The sequence below is a fragment of the Takifugu flavidus genome, chromosome 7 (genome assembly GCF_003711565.1).
Source record: "Takifugu flavidus isolate HTHZ2018 chromosome 7, ASM371156v2, whole genome shotgun sequence".
In the NCBI taxonomy this organism is placed as follows: domain Eukaryota; kingdom Metazoa; phylum Chordata; class Actinopteri; order Tetraodontiformes; family Tetraodontidae; genus Takifugu; species Takifugu flavidus.
Window position 1 is genome coordinate 1,108,680 of NC_079526.1, and position 18,525 is coordinate 1,127,204.

At 44.2% G+C, this 18,525-nt stretch overlaps 1 protein-coding gene and 1 non-coding gene across 7 annotated transcripts; one reads left to right on the top strand and one right to left on the bottom strand.

The window, feature by feature from the left end:
- Positions 1 to 28: 28 nt before the first annotated feature.
- LOC130528252 (solute carrier organic anion transporter family member 2A1-like) lies at positions 29 to 16,704 on the top strand. 6 transcript variants are annotated; one of them, XM_057037414.1, is made up of 20 exons: positions 29 to 336; positions 7,090 to 7,227; positions 7,322 to 7,841; positions 8,352 to 8,514; positions 9,014 to 9,223; positions 9,320 to 9,418; positions 9,489 to 9,628; positions 10,082 to 10,148; positions 10,241 to 10,405; positions 10,476 to 10,680; positions 12,166 to 12,307; positions 12,471 to 12,634; positions 12,765 to 12,829; positions 12,951 to 13,071; positions 13,151 to 14,551; positions 14,674 to 14,851; positions 14,962 to 15,045; positions 15,242 to 15,638; positions 15,716 to 16,028; positions 16,109 to 16,704. In XM_057037414.1, the coding sequence occupies exons 4-15, from the start codon at positions 8,439 to 8,441 to the stop codon at positions 13,269 to 13,271; spliced, it is 1,575 nt and encodes a 524-aa protein (XP_056893394.1). In that variant the 5' UTR covers positions 29 to 336; positions 7,090 to 7,227; positions 7,322 to 7,841; positions 8,352 to 8,438; the 3' UTR covers positions 13,272 to 14,551; positions 14,674 to 14,851; positions 14,962 to 15,045; positions 15,242 to 15,638; positions 15,716 to 16,028; positions 16,109 to 16,704. The 6 variants fall into 6 exon arrangements, with proteins under 6 accessions (XP_056893394.1, XP_056893391.1, XP_056893390.1 ...); XM_057037411.1 differs by lacking the exon at positions 7,322 to 7,841 and having other exon boundaries at positions 105 to 122; positions 184 to 336; XM_057037408.1 differs by lacking the exon at positions 7,322 to 7,841 and having other exon boundaries at positions 164 to 336; positions 15,242 to 15,355; positions 15,559 to 15,638.
- On the bottom strand, positions 13,783 to 13,854 carry trnap-cgg (transfer RNA proline (anticodon CGG)). The gene has a single exon. It is a non-coding gene; the product is annotated as a tRNA-Pro (tRNA).
- Positions 16,705 to 18,525: the final 1,821 nt, after the last annotated feature.

Genomic DNA, 18,525 nt, shown 5'->3' on the forward strand with positions numbered 1-18,525 from the left:
ATCAAAGATTTGGCAGAGATAATAACGAAGGGGGAACAGCTGCTGTTCACGTAAGCTTCCCTGTCAAATGACGTCAAAGCTTTATTGTGAGTTACGATTGGAATGACGTCACACTTCTACAGGTGAGAAACGCAATGCTAAACTATTTCCTGTTCGGAAGCTCTTCTACCAAAGTTTTTTCAGGGCAGTCGTAGGCCGAGTGAGCCTCCGCTCAGCTTCAATCGGGATCTTCATTACGCAGCTGGAGCTGGGGAAGCTCAAGGAACCGGGCAGGTCTGCAGACGAGCAGCTCCACAAAACACGAAGAAAATGACGAGGATGACCTGCACGATTAAGGTGGGATCCCAAACTCTTCCTTTTCAGTTAGAGTTTCAGATATGTGACATCTATTATTCTCTCCTTTTCCTGCGTTTGATGTGCGAGCGCCCCCACACATCAGCCTTGAATAAAGCAGCATTATATGTGAATCACTTAAAAGATGAAGTTAAAGGACACCCCTTTCATTTTCAATTCAAATGCTGTTTTGAAAAGTACACTTACAGGAATTTTGCATTATTTGATCTGATTTGCACAAGGAATCACTATTATTTCTAGTTCCCTTCTTTTTCACCGGGACCTTTAAATAAATCAGACAGGTTTGTAGTTTGTAGTGATGAAACATGTCTGCAACGGTTGATGTTCATAAAGCATAACATAATAATAATATATTGTAGTAATCCCAGCAGCCTCACTGTGGACTACATGTGGTGGTGTTGGAACTGATGCGTATCACAGTTCATAGGAAATCAGCTGCTGAAGTGCTAAAAGAATCAGCTGCTGAAGTGCTAATGACCGCTCATCAAGGATCTCCTACTCTAGTTTCAATCAGCAAACCTACAATAGGCAGGAAGGATCAGATTCTTGGAATGTCAAGGCAGCAGACTTTCAGGATGTTTTGAGTTCATAATGATACCGAAAGAGGTGGCACAATTAGTTTACCAACTGTTTATAATGTGTTCTCAACACCTCGATCTACCTTAGGTGTTATTTCTTATGGGAGGAACTAAGTATTGTTCTCTTAGTCTGACTAAGTTTTGAGGACTTTTTCTTGTTTAATAGAACACAGCACTTGGGACAATAGGAGCACTTCCTTCCTGTGGGAACTCTTGGCTTGATATAAACCATGTGAAACAACTAGGACACCCAATGAAAGCCTGTGTTGGTTTAATATTTGGAGACATTGATAGTTAATGTACAGAGAGTAATATAAAGTAATATAAGTAAACTATTAAAACTGAAGAAAAGACTATAAAAAGCAAGTTAATGTGTCTCTTCAAGTTTAACTTTCATGGGAGAAACCTTTGTTCTGTTGGTCAAACAGGAAGACCAGCGTTCAGACAGAGAGAAGACCTCTGAAATAATGTTCTGATGAGCCACAAATTTAATTAACAGGAGATCAGGGCATTACAGTATTCCAGGAACAGAATGTCAACCCAACTGTGAAGCAAGCAGGGATGTGGGGGCGTTCCGGTTTGGAGATGCAGCAGCAGGACCTGACCAGCTCACATCACAGGATCCACCACGACTCCTGGCCTCTTTCAGAGGGTGTTTGAGCAACAAAACGCATCAATAAATCCACTGGCTGAACACGTTAAAATGGGGAGCCACGGAAGCCCAGATCTAACGGAGATGCTGGTGGTGGTGGTGGTGGTGGTGGTGGGGGGGGGGCAGGTGCTGGATAGCAGACAAATGTTAGAAACAGATTGATGCTCAAAGGAACATTAGTGGGTATTTCAGTCAAAGGGGTAGCACCACCATTAGAGTAGGACCTTCCACAGAATATATTTCACAAGGTCTGTGGGATCGTCGAGATGTTGCTAAATGTGAGTCAAGACTTGCCTTGTCCTGTTCTTTTTTCCCTCTTCTGTTTGCCAGTTGTCAGAGCTCAGAGTAACTAACGGGTCTGAACTTGGCATAGAGACGTTGTGCATTTCTGAATCCTTAAGAACCATTTTTCCTTCCTTTGTCCTCCATAATTTGTAATAATGCAATGCCTTAGTGGCAGAGGTAACACATTGTCCTACTTCCTGTTTCTCCTTGCTTGGAGACCAGGCATGTCCAAACCAGCCTTATAAGGGCCCCAATCTATCAGCTTTTCTGTGCTACCAGATAGATGGCCACTTTCACCAAGGAGACTAGAATCCCAGGTAAAAGCATTCTTCTCCCTAGGAAGACAGAAACCCCTGATTAGTTGTAGGACTGAGTTGGACTCCACCTGTATTTGTAAAGTGTTGGTGGATTGTGTGGATTGAGCTCACTAAAGTACATTTAATGGTTAGTATTTGACTGCTGTCCACTTAAGTTACACAATCGCAATATCTGTACTTATCACTCTCGCAATTTATCTCTGCACTTATCTCATAGCATTAGCATTAGTGTCACCTTCAGCTTCACCCTCTGCTTGTTCTGAGTGTGAAATGTTTAGTTATTCCTCAGATTCCTTTGCTGATAACCTTAGTTTGTAGGAATTGCAGTTAAGTAATGATTTCAGAGATGTTTAGAAGTGTGAGTCTTCTGGAGATCATCAATTAGCCAAGCCAGGTAACTCAACCAGCAACCATGCAGCCAGGATGACTGGATGGAGGTTTACAGGAAATGTAGCCCAAATTCAATAATGAAAAGGTTTACATTTTGTAAAATTTTAATGCCGTGCAGATTTCTGTGCAAGCACGAGGAAGCCCCTCTGGGCTTGGCAGGGACTGGGAGCAGCTTCTGCTCATACACAAACAGCTTTTCCTGAGCTGGACAGATATTTGGATGAAAAGCACAGAAATGGAAACACCCTGAGTTGGTATCTGGCAGACCCGCTCAATGCTATCTTGCCCTAACATTCCATCCAGAGCACACAGCCTGAATCAGTAGTAGAAAAACAATTTCAACATCCCACATGAGGTTACACCAGCCAGGGTCTGGGCCAGGATGTCGACTCATAGTCTTAAACACTTAAACACCACTGTTTCTGTAGAGGCGCCACTCACCAACATAAATGCCGTACAGACGATAATAAAGGCAGAGAGTGAAAGTGAGGTCTCCCTGAGTGAGACCTGGTGGCAGGGTGAGGAGAAGGTTGGCTTCAAATCAATTACTTCTTTATCGGGTTCCTCACGCCTCGGGTCACGGAAGAGAAGTGGCTGAACTATAGCATTTCACTTTTCTAATCCACCCCAAATCTGGCAACGGGTCCACATCCCAAATTTCCAAGCTCTCTAACCTTTTGTCTGACTTGTCCCCAAAACAGATACTACAAAGGCCCCGGTTGTAAGAAAGTTGTCAAAAAGATGCATGCCTGATTCTTACCATTCGCATTTGCAAACTTTGATGTGCAACATGTTTCTGCTCATGCACACAAACTTGAATTTGTGTTACCAGTGAAATCTTCCAAGTCATGGAAATTTGAATCATATTCACGAGAAAACAGTACCCATACATAACAGCTGGATTTTGGGTAGATTTTTTCTTTATGTTTAATGTTTAATATTATGTTGAACAGCTTTCTTGCTCCATAAATGATCTTTTTTTCCCACTTGTTCAATTGAACTGAACATTTTTCCTCCTGTTAGATCATTCAACAACCATCATTATTCAAAATTCTAAGTAGGAATTCTTATTCAGGCAAAAACTTTTTTTTTTTTTTACAAATGTCTCAGATATCTATCCATGAAACCAGAGGAGACAGAGTTGTTAGTGAAGCTTCAGACCTGTCTTAAGGACATAAAGTCTTGTATGTCTTCAAATTTCCTTCTCCTTAACTCAGGAAAAACTGAGGTCATGGTGTTTGTTCCTGAACCTCTCAGGGATAGATTAGATCACATGATCACTCTAGTCTAGATGGTATCTCCTTAGCATCTAGTCTCTCTGTGAGGAACGTTGGAGTAACTTTTGATCAAAATTTGTCCTTTAACTCACACATCAAATGAGTCTCTAGAAGTGCCTTTTTTCACCTGAGGAACATCACAAGGATCAGGAAGCTACTGACGCATCATGATGCTGAAAAGTTAGTCCATGCATTTGTTACTTCCAGGCTGGACTATTGTAATTCGTTATTATCAGGGTGTCCAAACAACTCTTTAAGAAGCCTCCAGGTGATTCAAAATGCTGCAGCCAGAGTTCTGACAGGTATTGACAAAAGAGATCGCATAACTCCTGTACTGGCATCTCTTCATTGGCTGCCCATTAAATTTAGAATAGTTTTTAAAATTCTTTTTCTGACCTACAAGTTCCACAGAGGCCTAGCTCCATCCTACCTGGAGGAGCTAGTGACACCTTACCAGCCCAATAGACCGCTCCGCTCTCAGAATGCTGGTTTCCTTGTGGTCCCCAGAGTCTCTAGGGGTAGAATGGGGGGGGCAGTTAGTTAGCAGTTAGCCACCCGCCCCCCCCTGCTGTGGAACCAGCTCCCTGTCCAGGTATGGGAGGCTGACTCCATCTCTACTTTTAAGATTAGACTTAAAACCTTCCTCTTTCGTTTCGTTTCGTTTTCTGCCCTCCACCTAGTCCTGGGCCGGCCACGAGGCCGCCTCCCGGTGGGACATGTCCGGAACACCTCTAAAGGGAGGCGTCCGGAAGGCATCCTAGCCAGATGCCCGAGCCACCCCAACTGACTCCTCTCAATGTGGAGGAGCAGCGGTTCTACTCCGAGCCCCTCCCGGATGTCCGAGCTTCTCACCCTATCTCTAAGGCTGAGCCTGGCCATCCTACCCTCACTCGTGAACAAGATCCCGAGATACTTGAACTCTTCCACCTGGGGCAGGACCTCCTCCCCAACCCGGAGAAGGCACTCTACCTTTTTCCGAGCGAGGACCATGGACTCTGACTTGGAGGTGCTGATCCACATCCCTGCCGCTTCACACTCGGTCGCGAACTGTCCCAGCATTTGTTGGAGGTCCCTGTTCGATGGCGCCAGAAGAACTACGTCATCCGCAAAAAGCAGCGACGAGATCTTCCGCCCACCAAACTCGACACCCTCCACTCCCCAGCTGCACCTAGAAATTCTGTCCATAAAAGTTATGAACAGAACCAGTGACAAAGGGCAGCCCTGGCGGAGTCCAACCCTCACTGGGAATGAGTCCGACTTACAACCGGCTATCCGGACCAAATTCCTGCTCCTTTGGTACAGGGACTGGGCGGCCCTTATCAAGGGACCTTCCACCCCATACTCCCGGAGCACCCCACAGGATGCTCCTGGGGCCCCGGTCATAAGCTTTTTCCAAGTCCACAAAACACATGTGGACTGGTTGGGCAAACTCCTCTCAAGCACCCCAGCAAGGGTAAAGAGGTGATCCGTGGTTCCACGACCGGGACGAAACCCTCATTGTTCCTCCTCGATCAGAGGTTCGACTATCAGTCTAATGGGGCCACCAGGCGCTCGCCATCGAGCCCCAGCCCCAGGCCTGGCTCCAGGGTGGGGCCCCGGTAACCCTCCGGGCCGGGTACGCGGCTTCCCTTTTAGACGTTCTATGATGGGTCTTGAACCATTCTTTGTCCTTCCTCTTTGAAAAAGCTTATTATCACTAATTCTGTAGTTTTATTATAGACAGACAAATTATCATACTTAGGGGGTAAGATGTTAACCTAATGATTAGATGCATTAGGTTAACATCTTAGCTATGCTACTATAGGCCGAGGCTGCCGGGATCCAGAAACATGATTATCTGACAGGCCTCTGTCACCCCACTGGGTCATGCTTTGGTCTTTGGTCTTTTGGGTCTTCTTTGGTTCCAGAAAAGGCAAAAAAGCAGTCTGTCTTCCTGAGGCCAAAGCTACACAATCCTCTCCCAAAATGGGTCTTAGTCAATACCCAGAGAATGTTTATGTTTCAAGGAGCTACAGCATTGTTTCCAAGTTTGCAGCATCTGCCAGCAGAATAAAATGAAACTATTGTATGCTCATTTAAAATGGTTGTGAAAAAAATGATGACCATTGCAATTAATAACTGGCTGAGCCCCCCTGCCACCAGCAATAATAACCTCGACCGGGCATTTCCTGTAGCTGTGGATCACACCCACTCATTGTTCAAGAGGAACAAGCAGAACAGCTCCAACTCTGTCATTTAGTTAGGACATTTTGTGCGTCTTTAAATCAGTCCAAAACATCCCTGTTGAGGTCTGAGCTCTGACACGGCTCCTCCAGAAGCTTTTCTGTTGCCGTTTGGTTTTAGAGTAGCTTTGATATTTGGTGTCACTGTTCTGCCTCACCAAAGTCATGAAAGATCAAATGTGTGTGTGTGTGTGTGTGTGTGTGTGTGTGCGTGCGTGCATGTGCGGCAGGCCATCAGAGAAAGTCTGGTGCCTTCATTCATGTGTTGTTGAGTGTAGCATTAATGCAGATGGTAGCAACATCCATGGAAATCATATTTCCTGGTTACTGCTGCCCATTCAAGCTAATGCCCCCTGTCACAAGGCAAAATTGGTGAAAGGACCACAACAGGGAGTTTGAGGTGAACTCTCAGACCATCTCAGCCCCCACAGCCTGATCAGCCAGATCAACCTGAGTGCAGCCTCCAGAGACCTGGCTGAACGAGCTCACCACGGTCGCACCGGTGCGACTGAATCGGTTTCATCCTGTCGGACAGGAATATGAGAAAATAGTGATAAGAAAAGGGGGGAATGATAGTTTATGAACTATGAATACAGCCGCCACATCCATGGGAAGGAGCAATGGTGAATCAGTGAGCCACCTACGCACAAGGGAGGTTTGGAAAGGACTTTCCAAAACAGTTCCCTTTAACAACAAACTGGACTGGACTGATAAGACTAGGGAGGGCTTTGTCCAAATTGTCTGTCATCATGGACACTAAGACTGCTGAGGTGTGAGGAGGAGCCCTGCTGTTGTTCCTGAGCTCACCATCGTACAGTACTAACACCATACACCTCGGCACGAACCTCAACACTGCACATCTAAACGGCAACGTCGGCGTGCCAAGATTGCTTCTTATTACTCTTTGCTTTTTATATTGTCTCTATTATTTTCACGTCTTTTTGAGCTGCTGCAACAGTGTATTTTCCACACTGTGGAATCAATAAAAGTTTCTCTTATTTTGATTTTTGCTAGCTGTTCGTCCTGTGCCATGGTCTTCTGCAGTTGTCTCAGCTGCTGTACAGTGCTTACTTCAAGAGCATCATCACCACAATCGAGAGACGCTATGGCCTCAGCAGCTACTCTGCAGGATCTCTTTCCTCCCTCAATGAGGTAGTGGCGAAACACCCCTCTCTTATCACACAATTAGCATGAAAATTATTACATGACATAAAACATTGCTTCGTGATTTTTTTTTGAATTACAGAAAATCAGCTTCAAACCTTTGTTTAGGTATAGAGTTAATAATTGGGCCTCAGACCATGTTTTTGAATTACTATAGCCTGGGAGGCCAGTCTGTGGCCTGCTGAGGTGTTCGGGACGCCCAGGTTGCTTTGTTAGCAGCCTCCAGCTCATCTGCATTGCTTTGTCTGGCTCACCCAGACTAAACCAAACCCCTGAGACTCTCTTTGGACTTCATTTTGGGGGTCTTTGCTGGCCAAGTACAGGGATATCATGCTCAATAAACAGGTTTTGCAGGATCCAAGTCCTGCTGGAAGATGACCTCGGCGTCTTCATAAAGAGGTTCAGCAGAAGGAAGCCAGAATGCTGCTGGCAGCTGCTGCACTGACCTTTGACCTGATAAAACACAGCACCAACACGAGCAGATGACCTGACCCCCAAAACCATCAGTGACTCTGGAAACTCCAGCTCCACTTTGGTCTCTCAGCATCTCCACTCTTCCTCCAGACTTTGGGACCTTCGTTTCCTCTTTGTCCTCAGCCCAGGTGAGACGCCTCTGACACTGTCTCTGGTTGACACCAGGACTGAGACGGTTGTGTCCCTGTCCTGGATCCGTCTGTGTCGGGATCCGTCTCCCATTCATTGCTTCCATGGATGTGCTTGGATGCAGCAGCCTGAGAACAGCAACTGCTTCAGCAGGAACCTTTGCTCTCTGACCCTCCTCTTAAGTCAGTCTTCCTCATGATGCTGTCGCCTCGTGACGGTTAAAGGCTCAGGAAAACTTTGCAGCTGTCATAAGGTGTACAATACAGGTTTATTAAACCAAATGAAGGCTTGAAATCTTTCATTGTGTGTAACAGATCCATATAATGAGTTTCACTTTGAATTAAATTAGTGGGAAAAAATCAACTTTTTCACAGGATGCAGGTGTATCAGCTGTGTGTTCAGCTTGTGTTGAAGTTATTTGACTTATTCTTTTTAAACTGTGAGAGATCACTCTAATCATTGTGGCAAAGCTCTCTAAATGTCTCTCTGTCTGTCTGTCTGTTTTGTAGGTCAGTAACAGTGTGCTCATAGTGTTTGTGAGCTACTTTGGAAACCAAGTCCACCGTCCTCGCCTGATTGGAATCGGTGGCCTCCTGATGGCTGTCAGTGCAACAATGCTGACCTTACCTCATTTCCTGTCTCAGCCGTATAAATACGACTCAGTTTTACACAGTAAGAGAAATGCAAGCATAACAAGAGCTCTGCAGTAAATGCTAATTAGTCCTGCAGCAACATCTTCATCCAAATACCATCATTGCTGCTTGATGCCACTTTGGACTTTTAACAAAACAGTAACATGCGCCTCCACTTCACCTCCATCTCATCCCAGAGGTAATAAAGTCTGCTGTAGTTTCACCCCCCAGGCAGCCCCAGAACTGTCCTAGCATTTGTCCTTCCACCAAAGGTCGCCAAAAATGGCTTACCTAAATTTCACAATGCGACAAGTTACAGTGTCAGAAAGCGGTCAATCATCATGAAAGATATATAGTTACAGTGACTCCCAGAGTAGCTTGGAGGTATGGAAAACAAAGTTAAAGGCAAAAAGCAGTTCATTGTGCAGCATAATATTTAACCAGTTATTCTTGTTTGTACCATGTTGATAGATTTAGGAATTGTACATTAATAAGAATCAATGGTTGTATTTGACTTTTATCCCCTCACTATTAAACAGACCACCGGGACCTTTGCAACCTTCATATAAATGTGAGTGACCCAAGCTGTGACCAAGAGGAGACCAGACATTTGACTGAAAATCATTACCTGTGGCCACTCATGGCCAGTGCTCAGCTGTTGTTTGGGGTTGGTTCGGTGCCCATTCAACCTTTTGGGCTGTCCTACATCGATGATTTTGCTGGACCTGGAAACTCCGCTCTTTACATTGGTGAATTTAATTTGTAAATCCTGTTGGAAAGTTTTTTGTGTTTTTAGGTTTCACTTCATTTTGTACAAAGTGTAACAGCCACTTCCTTTATTCCAGCCATCCTTTTTTCAGTATCTGTATTTGGGCCAGCTGTTGGCTACCTGCTGGGCTCTGTGGTCTTGCAGTTCTATGTGGATGTGGACAGAATTGGTCTGGGTAATGATGTCGCTTAGACGTGTGTTAAGTATGGGTGACACTGTATATACACTGATTGCCATTTTTACAGGAGCTGAACAAGAGTTGCACCAAGGTGATCCTCGTTGGGTCGGTGCATGGTGGATGGGCCTTCTCATCACCACTGGATTCCTGCTTGTCACCTCTGTTCCCTATTTTTTCTTCCCTCGTACTATGCCTGCCAAGCATAACGTGAGTCGTACACATCGGTCTGCACTTCTCTCATTTTTTATGATGGTATTTGTTTAAAACCAGTGATCAATGATGCATTGACATCTGCCAGTTTTACAGCCATAATGGAAGCCAAGAAACTGCAGAACAGCGGCATGAAGTTGGTTCTAAGAATGCTTTGATAAGCAATAAATATGATCAAAGCAGGAAGCCCATTTTAATTCATCTTTAACTACAATAACTCTTTTAAGGGTTAAGTTCACCCAAAATCCCCCCCCCCCCCCCGACTCTAACTTTAAATATTTTAAGCTCTTAGTATGAGGGTTGGTCCAAAAATCCAGAAAATGAGATACTAATGTGTGATACTGATAAATGAGTGGTGTAAATTCTGTTCCCCGAATAACTTTTTTTTAATGATTACTGACTGAAATTTCCCATTCCACCACAAATGTGTCACTGTGTGGAATTTTACAGGTGATGAGGAATAAAAGTGACATGGATGACAAGAAGCTGGATCGATCACTACTAGATCGCCTGAAACGTAAATGGATTATTTCCCTAGGGAAACGTGTTAAATATCTGGATCATCTGGATCAGAATAATAATCTGTGTGTTTGTGTGGGTGTGTGTCAGTGTTTCCCAGAATGTTGTCACACCTCCTTTTAAACCCTCTCTTCCTAATGCTGGTCCTGGCCCAGTGCTGCTTCTCCTCAGTCATCGCGGGTCTTTCTACCTTTCTGAACAAATTTCTTGAGCAGCAGTTCAGCGCTTCGACTGCCTACAGCAGCCTGTTAGTAGGTGGGTGCACTACAACTGAAGAGTATATTTTAGAGATTAAAAGTTCACAATAGCTGTTTGTGATTCTCAGGAGCTCTGAATCTGCCAGCTGTTGCTTTGGGAATGCTGATGGGTGGAGTCATCATGAAACGGGTGGGTCTGACCCTGAAGACCATCCCACGCTTCTCTGTGCTTGTGCTGACCGCCTCCACATTGCTCTGTGTCCCACTGTTCTTCATGGGTTGTCAGACACATAATGTCACAGGGGTCAATCATTTCCAATTTGGACAGCAAGGGTAAGTGTGAGATGAGTGATTTAAAGTGGTTTGAGTTATTTCAGGGCATCCACCTCAAAGACTGCATTTGTCACATCCTAGCTGGAGGGCTCTTCACAACCCTGCTGCTTATTGAAGTTTAGCAAATTAGCTTTGGCTTATTGGTTAAACACTTATGCCTCATTTCAATCAAGAAGGACTTGCTCAGCCAGCAGGGCCGCAGCTCAGACATCCTGGAGAACTTTGGTTTTTCGTATTTATCAGATAGATACCAGTTTGCTCATGTCCACGGTGTTCCCTCTTTATACAGTAGGGTTAGCCATGAAGTTCCACAAGGTTCGACTCTTCAACTCACACATTAAATTAGTCTCTAGAAGTGCCTTTTTTCACCTGAGGAACATTGCAAAGATCAGGAAGCTACTGACGCAGCATGATGCTGAAAAGTTAGTCCATGCATTTGTTACTTCCAGGCTTCTTTAAGAATCCTCCAGTTGATCCAAAATGCTGCAGCCAGAGTTCTGACAGGTATTGACAAAAGAGATCACATAACTCCTGTACTGGCGTCTTTTCATTGGCTGCCCATTAAATTTAGAATAGTTTTTAAAATTCTTCTTCTGACCTATAAGGTCCTCAGAGGCCTAGCTCCATCCTACCTGGAGGAGCTAGTGACACCTTACCAGCCCAATAGACCGCTCCGCTCTCAGAATGCTGGTCTACTCATGGTCCGCAGAGTCTCTAGACTGGGGGGCCGAGCATTTAGCTACCAGGCCCCCCTGCTGTGGAACCAGCTCCCTGTCCAGGTACGGGAGGCTGACGCCATCTCTACTTTTAAGATTAGGCTTAAAACCTACCTCTTTGAAAAAGCTTATTGTCACTAATTCTGTCGTTCCAGTTACTATCATAGACAGACAAATTATCATACTTAGAGGGTCGTCTAATCATTAGGTTAACAACTTAGTTATGCTGCTATAGGCTGAGTCTGCCGGGGTCCAGAAACATGATCACCTGACAGGCCTCTGTCACCCCACTTGGAAATGGTCTCCTCTCCTCTCCTCTCCTCTCCTCTCCTCTCCTCTCCTCTCCTCTCCTCTCCTCTCCTCTCCTCTCCTCTCCTCCTCACCAAGTAGACTAGTGATGTTATTTCTTGTGTAGTCCTCCCTCCCTTCTACAGGTATCGCCGCCTTCAGAGCTGCATACTGACCTCCGACCCTTAATTTACTTAATATAATGTATGTAATGTATGTAATGTATGTATTTTCACCTATGCCTATTCTCTCCTCTACCTCTCCTCTCCTACCTATTCTCTCCTCTCTCTCTACCCAGCCGGCTATCAGCAGGAGGGTCCCCCTGTTTGGGGTCAGGCCCTGGGATTCTGTAAAGCGCCTTGAAACAATTTTGATTGTAAAAGATGCTATACAAATATTGATTGATTGATTGATTGATTGATTGATTGATTGATTGATTGATTAAACTAAAAGGGGAATCTCTTGTTGGTGTCCCCTGCAGGTCCCTGTGCTACACAAACTGCTCCTGTGTTAGCAGTGCTTTCAACCCTGTGTGTGGCTCTGATGCTGTCGAGTATATTTCGCCTTGTCATGCAGGCTGCACCAATTTCACCAAAGACCTCAACAACACTTACAGGGTTCAGGTGAGTTTCTTCACATACCTGCAATCTCCCAGGACAACCCTGGAGGTTTCAGGTCTTGGTTTTTTGAGTCCAAATAAAGTTTATACAACTGCAATATTAAGCAGTTCTAATGAAACCCTGGTTGTTAAAGTGAGCTCAACATGTAATTTCTTGATTGGTGCAGCTATACACTCAGTGCATGTGTATACCCGGGAACCAGAGTCATGCTCAACCAGGTCCATGTCCAAACAGCTGCCCACATTTCCTTGTTCCTGCCATCCTTGTCATCTCTCTGGCAGCACTGATCGCCTCCATCACTCACAATCCCCTGTACATGATGGTTCTAAGGTAAGAATGATCATGCACATGTATATACATTATTTTAAAAGTGTTGCTCTAATATCGATAAAATGTCGCTACCACTCTTATTATAGTACTATACCTCATATAGTAACAACATGTTTTTCTTTTCCTTCAGGTCAGTTGCCTCAGAGGAGAAATCCTTTGCCATTGGAATTCAGTTTTTACTCATGAGACTGTTGGGTAAGATGGAATAAATATGTTGTTTTGCATTTTTTGAAATTTCTTGAAAATGTAAAGAATATTAAGTACATATTCAAATGTCGTAATCAAACATACTCTGCATTTTTATCCGGTGGTTCAGCGTGGTTACCTGCCCCTGCTCTCTTTGGGATGGCAATCGATAAATCATGCATTTGGTGGAAACAAATTTGTGGAAAGAACTTTAGCTGTGGTTACTATGACAACATCCTCCTGAGGAACAGGTTGAAAATGAATCAACACACATACACATACTATTGGCACATACTACAATTTTTAGTCTTTGTTTTTATGACCCTGCAGGTACATCGGCTTGCAAATGAGTTATAAAGTCATGGGCATTATCCTTCTGATGATTCTCGGCTGGAAGGCACAGAGGACACAAGAGTACTGTCTGGAGAAGGACCACTGTGATCCAATCTAAAGAATAATTGAAACGTGGAGAAGATTGCCACCAGTCTTTATATATCAGAAGTATTCTTTCACCCCTTCAGGTTACTTGTGTCTGTCACAGAAGTGTTAATGTGTACATTACAGAATTTCAGAATTAATTTTTTGTACCACTAGTGTTGAAAAATATGTTCTATATTCTTAGTAAAAAAAAAATATATCAAATAGAATTTGACTTTAAGGTATGTCTATCTATCTATCTATCTATCTATCTATCTATCTATCTATCTATCTATCTATCTATCTATCTATCTATCTATCTATCTATCTATCTATCTATCTATCTATCACTAGTAATGTTGACCTGCAGATCTGTGCATTTATATACATACACGTACGTGTGTGTACAATTGATGTTTGTTTGTGTACTAAACGATATAGAACTGAACCAAAGAGAATCTATGAGCATAAACACGGGCAGGTAGAACTAAGAGTAAAAGAAGTTGACCAAATCAAGGAATGAGTCAATAAGGTCGAAATAGAGAGGGCTCGTCCGGGATTTGAACCCGGGACCTCTCGCACCCGAAGCGAGAATCATACCCCTAGACCAACGAGCCTTACGAGCACAGGAGAATTCCTTTAGTGTCAAAAAGAAGACTACACTCCGTCACACGGGGAAAAACATGTATTTTAAAAAAATAAAAAAGTGATATGTGAGTTATTTCCATCGGTCATTGTTTCTGTATTAATGACTTAATACTAGATGCAGTTGTACTCACCGAAGAACATCAAAAAATAAAATATTTCGTACATAAAACACAACGCAAATAAAATGCGTTTGGTTCGAATGTATATACCCATTTCAAATAAGAAACACTGGGTGGCACAAGCATTCGAAATGACACTGGAACGAGTACTAGATATCACAAACCTCGATACCGTTTAAAATAAAGCCGATAAATCTTGGCAACAAAAAATTGTTTTAAGATTCGATAAAATATATTGTATGCACTTGTGCACTCTGTGACAAAACGTGAATGGTGATATATATTTTGAATTTAAATTTGCATCCACTGCATTTAAAAGATTACATGCGCTAACTTCATTGTAATTCCTTGTATAGACACGCAGTAGGATTTCGACTCGCAGCAAACGTTTACTGTATTACCTCGTATAGACGGGCAGTATTACTGTTAAGAAAGGTTGGTGTTCCAGCTGTTCGGAGCTAGCACGTCTTCATCTATGTTGTCCTGCCACTATTGATTTCAACGAGATGGAGGTCCTTCAACTTTCTCAGCTAAATATCGACCCAAGGTATAGTAATTTGAATTTGGGAAAGGTGTAATTTTGCGCTAACTTTTGAATATTCTTGCATCGCGGTGCTAAGTTAGCTAAAACTGCTTGACTTGAGTCGGTGGTTTGTACTGGGTTTCCAGCTCTGTCCTTTCTTCTTGTGAGCCGGAGCTTCAGGATCTTATGAGACAAATTGACCTGATAATCCAGCAACAAAAGCGAGATTGGGAAATGGAGCTGCAGCTCGTTCAGAACCGGCTCAAACGGAGGGAAGAAGAGTTGATGATTTCCCGAAATCTAATGGAGCAAAGGGACCTGGAGGTGCAGCTGATGCTTCAACCGAGAAGAGCTTTGAATTGTCCAACATTCAGTGCTGCGTGATGATAGAAGTTGTGTGTAAAAACCATTTTGGTCATTCTTACTGTGTTTAGGTCAGATCGCTGTGCAAGCGGCTGGAGCAACAGCAAGGGTTGCTTTTCGAGTATGAGCGACGCCTCCTCGACATCAGTGAAGAGGTGCTGAAGACATGCTGCACTAGAGTGTTTAGATCCGTCGGATATCTTATATGACAGCCACATTCATGGGAAGCTGCAAAATCTCATTTATAAATCGCTCTTTGCACTCTAGTTCACGTCATGAATCAGGCTGGACGTTATAATTCCATGTGCATGTTAGTTTCATTCATAATCTGAAGATATCAATTTCTTGCAGTTTGATAAATTAAAGAGAGGTTATCACAAACTTCAGCACAAACAGCTTAAGGAGACCAGGCATGGACTCGCAGCAGAGTGTTCCAACAAGACTGGACACTTTAAAAAGGCTGAGGTAAAGTAATTCCATGTTTCTGTCCTTGATTGTTCTGAAAATAGTCTTACTTAATCTCTGGATTGTGACCTGAAGCAAATCGAGCACACGAAAGGAGGATGTCAGACTAATGGCAGGAACAAAACCAAAATGGCTTGCTTTCTGTTTTGGTTTCTGTTTCATTCTGATTTGATCTCTTCTCTCTTTCCCTATTCCAATGGAAGGACTTAAGCTTGAAATGCACAAATCAGCAAGCTCAGCACAGTTGCACCATGACCAGCCACTCCCAGCTGGCTCAGGACAGGTAGCAGGCACTATGCATGCAAGACATGTGTGCACTATGTTCTTAACACAATGTGTCTCCTTCTGCTTTGTCTCCAGCTGTGTAGGTACCAGACATAACAAAGAATGGGATGGCTCGCAATTAACAACTGCCTCTGAAGAAGCAATTCAGAGGCTTCTTAAACAGTGTCGCGTCATGGCCTCTGGCTCAGAGGAGAACCTTTTCAGTCTGGCCCAAGGCAATGGCTGCTTGTCATCTCTGCTGTCCTTGTCCCCCTCCTTTTCTAGTGGCTCTCCATTCCCTGTCAGGAACTCTGCAGCTGAGTCTGCTGCAAGCAGAGGAAACTGCACCTCAAAAGAATCTACGGTTTTAGCATTTCAAGTAAAAGAGGCACCATCTCCTTCCCCAGTGGTAAATAATCTTCTCTTTAGAATTCTAGAGGTGTACTTAGGGTGATATTTCCTTTTGTTTTGTGGTCATCTTTCCCTCAGCAGAGTTGCTTGGTCTCGCTTGCCGACCGTATGGTTTGTTGTTTTCTGGAGGAGGAGAACCAGCGGTCCACAAAACTACTCCAGAGGTTAGACAGCCATATTCACCAGATGAAAGAAAACCAGGCAAAGACACAGTCCAAGTACCCACCCAGTGTCCCGAGTCCTGCACGCACTTCTGTACACTTCCTGGCGCAGTAGTGGCCCTTCTGGGAAATCAGAGACATGAGGACTTTGTCACTGGATGTGTTTCGGATCAGTTTGATGGACTTCCAAAGGCAAACCCAGGACGGGACTTGGACTGTACACCACTGTGCTGTCGGAGGCCCGCAGATGACACATTAAATCAGTTTAGACGGACGGAAAAGGCCTCGGTAAAAGGAGTAATCAGAAGAGTCTTTGGAGAGTTTTATTTGTGTTTTATTGATGACAACTGACATGGAAAAATTAGGAAACAAGACAGTCAATTTAGTAATAACTGGTTACTTTTCTTAGTTTGAATTTGGTTTTAACCCGATTGAGAACGTATGTAGTTGGAGAAATCCCTTTCATTGGAACTTTATGTTAAACCTTTAAAATTAAATTAACATTTTTCTTTTTTCATGTGTAAGTATGGGTCATGTCGTTCAACAGGAAAATCAAATAATGGTCACAATGGTCAAGGAGGAGATCCTGCCCCAAGTGGAGGAGTTTAAGTACCTCGGGGTCTTGTTCACGAGTGAGGGAAGAATGGAGCAGGAGATCGACAGGCGGATCGGTGCGGCGTCCGCAGTAATGCGGACTCTGCACTGGTCCGTAGTGGTGAAGAGAGAGCTGAGCCGAAAGGCGAAGCTCTCAATTTACCGGTCGATCTTCGTTCCTACCCTCACCTATGGTCATGAGCTTTGGGTAATGGCCGAAAGAACAAGATCACGGGTACAAGCGGCTGAAATGAGCTTCCTCCGTAGGGTGGCTGGGCTCTCCCTTAGAGATGGGGTGAGAAGCTCTGCCATCCGGGAGGAGCTCGGAGTAGAGCCGCTGCTCCTCCACGTTGAGAGGAGCCAGATGAGGTGGCTTGGGCATCTAGTTAGGATACCCCCTGGAGGCCTCCCTGGTGAGGTGTTCAGGGCATGTCCCTCCGGTAGGTCAAGATCACAAATCCATTATCTTTTGAATGTGTTCACCATGACATGGTTTTATTGTTTGAGTTTTCCATGCCTGACATGTTCAAAGAAGCGGACGAATCGGACTCATTCTACAGGCTGGAGTACTTTACTGTAAATGTGTCTTCCTGGAAAAAAAATGCATTGATATTATGCCCTGAAGACACTCAGACGGTGGAGACGAACATACCGACTGGTACCAATACCACTCAAACATGAAAATCAGCTCTTATGATGAACGTTGAGGAAACTTTCTTTACTTGCACGTTTGTCGCGCTGTTCGGTAGAAATAGACCAAAATCAATTCTGAATTAAAAAAACTGTGTGATTTTTATTTGTAACAGAATACTGGAATTACTTCCAGAAGCTTCTAGGGTCTTGCCATGGTCCCTAAACACTGCGTCTCAGTTCATGATGGAAGAGCCCTGATCATCATACACCCATCAGATTTGGACCATGACCTGGAGGTCGGCTTCTTCCATGGATACTTTTCATGATGAACTGGAAATATATATTTAGATATTAAATTACACCATTTTTTACAGTGATACCTTATCAGCCCAATAGACCGCTCCGCTCTCAGAATGCTGGTCTACTTGTGGTTCCCAGAGTTTCTAGGAGTAGAATGGGGGGCCGAGCATTTAGCTACCAGGCCCCCCTGCTATGGAACCAGCTCCCTGTCCAGGTACGGGAGGCTGACTCCATCGCTACTTTTAAGATCAGACTTAAAACCTACCTCTCTGAAAAAGCTTATTGTTACTATTTCAGTAGTTCCAGTTACTATCATAGACAGACAAATTATCATACTTAGGGGGTCGTCTAATCGTTAGGTCACATCTTAGCTATGCTGTTATAGGCCAAGGCTGCCAGGGTCCGGAAACATGATCACCTGACAGGCCTCTGTCATTCCACTGGGTCATGGTTTCCTCTCCTCTCCTTTCCTCTCCTCATCAAGCAGACTAGTTCTTGTGTAGTTTTTCTGCTCCCCCCCCCCCCCCCCCCCTCTATTTATTTACAGGTATCGCCGCCCTCGGAGCTGCATAATGACCTCCGGCCCCGCTGAAGTGATTGTACTGTATATCATATTTTTTGTGTGTGTTTCTGTGCTCTGTGCCTCTCCTCTCCTCTCCTCTCCTCTCCTCTCCCCCTCCCCTCCTCTCCTCTCCTCTCCCCCTCCTTCTCCTTTTCCTCTCCCTCTCCCTCTCCTCTCCCTTCCTCTCCTCTTTCCCCTCCTCCTCCTTCTCTTTCTCCTCTACCTCCCCTTCACTCTACTTCTCC